The following is a 7846-nucleotide window of genomic DNA, read 5'->3' as shown; positions in this document are numbered from 1 at the left end:
ATCCGAACTATAAACTTTCATCCCAGTATTTCTGTGATAATATGAATGACTGCAAGACAGAAATAATACTAAAAAGACTGTTTGTGAGGCTGTTTCTTACGTAAACATGCTAACTGTCTGCTCTTTGTGTCAGCGGCAGCGCGAACGCAGATTTGAATGTTCCGGTTTTTCAAAGGTTTAATAGACACAGGCTAATTGTTGTCATTTAAAAATAGGATTGCATGGGTGTTTGAATCGAGATCGCGATCTTTTAACGATTAATCGTGCAGCTCTACAAGACAGCTGGGCAATAAATATAGTGGTAATAAACATATTGGTATTTTTATGGGCAATAAACATAGTGGTATTTCAACACACAGTGCAGTAGGTGTGTGATATTGCACATGAATTTGACCATATAATTAAAAACACTGTAGATGTAAACATTCGTTTAAACATTTTTCTAGATGGCAGGAGGGTGAAGAGTGGGTGTGGGATTAGCCACAATGCTGGTTGGTGGCTTTGCAGATGCAGCGTATTGCATAAATGTCCATGAAGACCCCATTGATCTTCTCAGCTGTCCTCACTGTCCGCTAAGGGTTTTGCATTCCGAGGATGTGCAATTAATAAACCAGGCAGTGAGGCAGCTACTTAGGATGCTCTTGATAGCCCCTCTGTAGAAAGTGTTTTGGATGGGTGGTGGGAGTTGGGCCTTCCTCAGTAAGTAGAGACTGGGCTTTCTTTGTAATGGAGCTGGTGTTGAGGGACCAGGTAAGGTTCTCTGCCAGGTGAACACCAAGAAATTTGGTGTTCTTGATGTTCAGCAGGGAGTGACTGCACCAAGCCGTCCTGAAATCCACAACCATCTCTTTTGTTTTGTCCACATTCAGAGACAGGTTGTTGGTTTTGCACCAGTCTTTTAACCCTTGTACTTACTTTCTGTAAGCCAACTTGTCATTCTTACTGATGATTCAAACCGTGAATTACTGCAGTCATGAGTTAGCAGTGTGAACAGCAGGGGGCTGAGCACACAGCCCTGTGGGGCCCCAGTGCTGGAGGTGCTGTTCCCAACCCAGACTGACTGAGGTCTCTCTGTCAAAAAGACAAGTTGCAGAGGGAGTTGTTCAGACTTAGCAGGCTCAGCTTTCGGAACATTTGCTGAGTAATGATGGTGCTGAATGCAGGGCCGGCGCGAGCTCAACTGCCGCTCTAGGCAAAACCCTACCGTGCCGCCCCCACTTCACATTCACAATTAAACACGATCTTTAAGATGCATGTGAAAGACTAGAGATTTTGTTTATTGGTACAACTGCATTAAAATAAAGCAGACACGGGCGTGTTTTCTTATAATTTTTTTCTCCTACTGCAACGTAAAAAAATTAATAAAAAATAACCACTAGTATAGCTGCAAAAGCAAATTAAGTGTAGCCTATGTACAGGCCTGAAGTGGCCATGGGAAGATTTGGGAGAATGCCCGGTAAGCAGCTCGACAAACGTTGTTCAGGACACGGAAAGCAACAAGTCTCTGTAGTTCATTTTCACTAAGAGACATAGAAATCTGTTCAAGCAGTGCTCGTACGGCCAAAATCCCTATTCGTAGTCGGGGTGTAATTTGAACAAGCTGGGTCCAGGTCCAGCACCTCCGAATTCCGATAACCTCATTTGGCGGATCCCCCTCCTCACGCACCAATGAAAGATGTTCGTGTCAGGGTTATTATAGTTTTGCATTTTTAAATTTGTTTTATTTTAATATCACTTTCAATTTTCTTTTATTAGTTTCATTAATAATTGGGTTAATTTTAGTTTAGTTTTTATTTTGTGATTTTAGATTTAGACAGATTTATAGTCTTAGTTTTTATACAGTTTAGTTTAAGTTTTAATGCCCACTCTAAAGCGATACTAAACTGCAGTGGAAACGCAAACCGAGCCGTGCCGAGTCGTACCACGCAGTGGAAAAGCGCCATTAATGATTGCGCGAATGCTCCATTACCTCTCCATCCTCTGTTCACTTGCCGGATCCATCACCCCGCTTTATTCCGGGACCTCGCAATTTACAAATTAAACGCTGTTCGTAGCGTTATAAATGATAAAGACTAAATATCTAGGCTACCTGGCTAAAAAAACAAAACACGGTTTTGGTCCAAAACCATGTTTTTTTTGGGGGGATGTATGTGTATGTAGGCCTACGTGTTTGGATGTACGTGGATGTACATGGGCCTATCTAATAGATTACACCAGGGGTGCCCAACCCTGTTCCTGGAGATCTACCTTCCTGCAAAGATCAGCTAAAACCCTGATCAAACACAACTGAACCAACTTATTAGGATCTGAAGAACACTTCATCATTACAGACAGGTGTGTTTGATCAGGGTTGGAACTGAACTCTGCAGGAAGGTAGACCTCCAGGAACAGGGTTAGGCACCCCTAGATTACACTATACACTTGGTCCACCTGTGTCTCCCCCACGCTTTCTCTCACAGTAGGCTATAATCTTACCTTTCAGAAGCGCGTGTCGGGCTTTAAAACTCATCAGACATCACCAGTAGCGAAAGTCATTCATGTCCGGATAGTTTTATTCATTTTGATGACATTTATGGAAGTAGCCTAGGTTACATGAGGGTGTTTTGCATGTGATATTGACACCACTCAGGTGGGGCACAGCGCCAGAGTGGCATTACTATGAAGCTAAGTTAATTTAGAGTTAGAATAACTAAGGGGTGATAACTTGTTGATGGGTCAATGACGTGACACTTAAATTTTCTTTCCGATTGCATTTTTTTCAGTTAAAAATAGGTTTAAATGCATAAAAAACATGCCATATATATGAAGGACCTCTCCCATGTATGAACTCACTTTAACTTTTCAAAAAACATAAGTTATTTGTCATTTTTCTGTTATTCAAAATGTCAAAATATCATGTGGTGCGACCGTCCGGCCATAACTTTTTTTTTGTAAACATCTTTGAAATTACCCTAAATTTATTAAAATAAATTTTATGCACTATTTGGCACGATTTGTGATTTTGTAATCCTGTGTAAAATTGCAAAGCATTTGTATTTATATTTCCAATGGTTTATATACATAAAATATCTTATTTTAGTATAATTTGGAATAGGTTTTTATGCAATTTGGGTCATTTCAGATGGTTTGTGTTTAATCTTTGTACAATGAGAAAAAATGCAAAAAAAAAAAAAAAGATTCAGAGCATGTAATTTTAGTTTGGTAATTATGCATTTATTAGTAATTTATTATTTATTTATTAATAAATATTTAAATCTATTCTGCCAGATTCCACTGCCAAGCAAAGTAAAATAAACGAAATGGACCTTTCGCAAAGACCTGCCCCCCTTAGTTACTGTTGCTACGTCCGACAAACCATGGCACTTTTATGCCATACATCATGTTCTCACGCATTGAAAAATACATCACGGAGCAAAGAGGACACTGACAATGAGCTGACAGACAAGACAGAGCTGGTTACTTTTAGTATGAAACAAGTCTCAGTCTCAGAAAGTCTCAGTGTTCAAATGTTTGTGGCTCTTTAACGTGTTGTGACAGATCGCTGTAGTGCCATCTCTTCATCTTTACTATTCATAGCACGAAATAAACATGAATGAACATCAGAAGGTATCTTGTTTCAACTGTGAAAAGATGTCAGTACACACCATGGTTCAAGTTCAAGTCCATCGACGTTAATCTACTCTCCTGTCTGGTTTGTTTGTTGGACAAAAATTACGGATTCGGCATTATAATATGTCAGACTGCCTGTTAATCAAACTCCTGACGAAAGGGTCAATTTGAGCAGCCAATATACAATAATTACAGAAATAACTGGGGCTAAAGAAATGCCTGCAGTTAATGCCACGTGCTGCGCTTTTCACACATGTCTCTTTAAATAGATTTTTTATGATATAAGGTCTTTGTGTCATTTGGAGCGACCACTCATCATGTGGTGCGACCAATAATAGCAATAACTGTATTAAATTAAAATAAAATATCTAATTTCTGTGGTTGAAATATGAATCACTGCTACAGTATGCTTAAGTGAATGGTATTTTTAAAACATTTTTATCAGTTTTATGCAATTTACAGGAAAAATAAGTCTGTTAACTACATTTAAGAAGGCAACTCTGAAATTATAGAACAAAAATAAGAGATCATTATTTACAAAAACTCAAATTAAATGCAAATACCTTGTTTTCTAAACACGTTAATTACTGAGAACATTTAAAAAAAATGTTAAGCATGTTAAGGAAATTATTTAATTATAATATAAATCATGGTCGCACCACATGACATTTTTTAAGACTACGGCCAATTCATCTAGATGAAAAAACACTAAAATCACTTCATTTTAAATTTTAATATGAATTTATGTGTACACAACATTCTTAATGTTTGAACAATTACAATAGATATTATTTTTTGTATTTTAAAATTGGCCTGTCGAAAATCCTTAATCGTCAATGACCCTGATATGAGTGCAATAATTCCAAAGAATGCCCTAAAGATAAACTAAAATCTTTGTCCTTTTTGCCGCCCTGACTGTGCTGCCGCCCTAGGCGGCTGCCTAGTTCGCCTATATGCACGCGCCGGCCCTGGCTGAATGCTATGCTGAGGTCTACAAACATCACTCAAACATATCTGTCCTTACTGTCCAGATGAGTGAAGGCCAGATGGAGTGAGGTGGAAATAGCGACTTCTGTGGAGTGGTTAGGATGATACGCAAACTGCAGCAGGTCAAGTGAGAGTGGCAGCAGGGTCTTGATGTGCCTCATAATGAACCGCTCAAAGCACTTCATGATGATAGGTGTGAGTATGACGGGATGGTAGTCATTGAGGCTGGATATGGAAGACTTCTTTGGCAGCTGTGGATTCTTAGGGCGTTCTCCCTATAGAAACATGGGATTTGTGCCTGTAATGTTTTAAAAGTAATAATTTGAAGATCAATTTATCCCATTCATGGAAGGTTTCAGGGGTGTGTAATTTATAAAATTGCATCAAAATGATTTACTGCTTTCTGCTGTTATATTGGGGTTCATTTTTATCTCCTTTCACATTTCTGTTTTATTTATTACATTGTTTTTACAAGTTAAAAAATGAATTGTTTTTTACTTTTATTTCAGAGTTGATTGAAGAAAATAAGGAGAATAAAGAATTGAGTGAAATTGAGGAGAAAAATAATGCCAAAACTGGAGAAAAACATTTGAGTTGCTCTCAAACTAAACAGAAAAATGTAAAGAAAGGAGGAGCCCAGAAATCTGTCACCTGCACTCAGTGTGGAAAGAGTTTCACATGCAAATATAGTCTTGATGTTCACATGAGAGTTCATACTGGAGAGAAACCGTTCACTTGTGATCAATGTGGGAAGAGTTTCAAACAATCAGCAAGCCTTAAGAGACACATGAACATCCACACTAGAGAGAAACCAAACAAGTGTTCATACTGTGACAAGAGATTCAGTCGGTCAGAAATCCTGAAAACACACGAGAGGATCCACACTGGAGAAAAACCGTACACATGTGATCAGTGCGGGAAGCGTTTTGCACAAAGAGGACACCTTACAGAGCATATGAACATCCACCCTGGAGAAAAACCTTACAAGTGTTCACACTGTGACAAGAGATTCAATCAGTCAGGAATCCTGAAAAAACATGAAAGGATCCACACTGGAGAGAAACCGTACAAGTGTTCAGACTGCGACAAGAGATTTAATCGTTCAGCAAATCTGAAAGCACACAAGATTATCCACACTGAAGAGAAACCATACACTTGTGATCAGTGCGGGAAAAGTTTTGCACAAAAAGGACACCTTACGACACATATGAGAGTTCATACTGGAGAGAAGCTGTTCACTTGTGATCAATGTGGCAAGAGTTTCAAACAGTCATCATATCTTAAAGGACACATGAACATCCACACTGGAGAGAAATTGTACGCATGTGATCAATGCGGAAAAACATTTTTGTGGGCTTCATACCTGAAGAAGCACCTGAAAGTTCATAGAAAGGAGAAGCCATATTCGTGTTCTTTATGCGAGAGGAGTTTTTCACGTCTAGCACATTTAAAAGAACATCAGAAAATACATACTGGTGTAAGAGAGTACATGTGCTTTGAGTGTGAAAAGACTTTTACTTCAGCCAACAGTTTAAAACTGCATGAGAGGATTCACTCCGGAGCAAAACCTTATGAGTGTTCACACTGCGACAAGCGATTCCGTTACCGAGAAAATCTGAAAACACACGAGAGGATCCACACTGGAGAGAAACCGTACAAGTGTTTACACTGCGACAAGAGATTCAGTCAGTCAATACATTTGAAAAGGCATGAGAGGATCCACACTGGAGAGAAACCGTATCACTGCACTGCATGTGGGAAGTGTTTCAATCGTTCATCTTCTCTACACAGTCATACAAAAAACTATCACAGTAAGTAGATCATCTTCAGATCCAGCATTTTCAGATCTGATGCCGCGCTCTCACCAAATGTGAGACAATAATGCGTCAAGCAATAAAATATCATCTGGATAAATCTGTCCTCACCAGCCATTACAAGCGACATGACAAAGAAACATCATCTGAAGTTTTCACAGTGAATAAAGTCTATCTTCATCTTCAAAACCAGCAGATTCAACTGTGAGATTCAGATCAACTCAAAGATGGAGTTTCCTCCCCAAAGAACAATGTCAAAAACTTTTTTTAAATTTCATTTTGCTTTATGATTTAAATGATATTATTGTGCTTTTTTATTATGTTTTATTGTCTTATAATGCATATGTATCACTTGTAGTTTGCTTACTCTTTCATGAAGGAAAGTAGAAGCTTTTTTCAAACCGTTCTTGTTCAGGAAGCTGAAGAGGCTGTAACAATTTTAAGAGAGACTGAGTAGGCCTGGGAGATAAAACGGTATCGATATTTATCGGCGTTACACCTTCTTCGATAACGATAGAAAATTTTTTCGATATAAGCACGTGCTATGAGTGACGCAGACAGCACACACAAACAGGAACACATGCTGAATTGAGTGCTGTGCCTGTCTGTGATGAGGAGATTGTGAATAAAGAAAATGAATATTAGTCGAATTTAAAATAAACATTTGCATTTGAATGCAAAAATAGTACAATCAGCGTCAGGGAGTGTCATCAGTGGAGCACGAGATGCGGTGATGATGATGTAAGTGACGTTGTTGCATTTTAATGTTTTATTAGTCTAGCGCAGCGCAGTTGCTGCGTTATTCATTCAAGATATTAGAGAAATATAGTAGCTCAATGCGGAGAAGATCTTGATTAGGTTAAAACTGAAACCAAGCCATTCACACAGAACACATATTCAGCACATTTTTTAGACGGACAAATATGACTGCTGCACTCATGTGTCACACAAGAGATGTATAGAAAGCCATGCAAAGGTAAAACATTTTAAACTTTTAGAAAACGCGTCACGAATTTGTGGAGGTTTATTCCTTTTCACTGCGTCTCATATGTTTTTAAAGGCAATCTGTGTGATGGGCGATTCGGCTCTTTGTATTAAGCAATGCATAATAGTAATGCTGTTTTGTTCATAATTGTTTATGCAATTTACGAAATTATGTTTGATTTATAGGAGTTAATTTAGACGTAATGCATGTTATTATAGACAGTTATTTCCTTGCGTTGACATTGCGCTGCATAAAACATTAGAAATTAGATATTTGTTTAATTTTAATTTTGTGTTCGACTGTTAAAACAAAACATATTTTTTTGTTTGTCTCAATAAATTGGATTAATTTAAAAATACAGTGGTTAAATGTAAACATTTTTTTCTATTGCTCTTTGTTTTAAAAAAGGTTATAAAAAATGTCAATAATTATCAATACCGAACGATATGAA

The 7846-nt window shown here is 38.0% G+C and overlaps 1 protein-coding gene across 3 annotated transcripts in view; it reads left to right on the top strand.

Annotated features, from left to right (window-relative positions):
- The window catches only part of LOC107745138 (zinc finger protein 501-like), a 10822-nt gene extending 4282 nt beyond the window's left edge, over positions 1-6540 (top strand). For all 3 annotated transcript variants that reach the window (XM_016558979.1, XM_016558980.1, XM_016558981.1), the window contains one exon: positions 5106-6540. In XM_016558979.1, coding sequence (XP_016414465.1) covers positions 5106-6415 — 1310 coding nt within the window. In that variant the 3' untranslated portion in view covers positions 6416-6540. The remainder of the gene's footprint in view (positions 1-5105) is intronic.
- The last annotated feature ends 1306 nt before the right edge of the window (positions 6541-7846 follow it).

This window comes from Sinocyclocheilus rhinocerous, unplaced genomic scaffold (genome assembly GCF_001515625.1).
Source record: "Sinocyclocheilus rhinocerous isolate Xijiao unplaced genomic scaffold, SAMN03320098_v1.1 scaffold1429, whole genome shotgun sequence".
Lineage (NCBI taxonomy): Eukaryota > Metazoa > Chordata > Actinopteri > Cypriniformes > Cyprinidae > Sinocyclocheilus > Sinocyclocheilus rhinocerous.
This window is presented reverse-complemented; position numbering and strand designations above follow the sequence as displayed.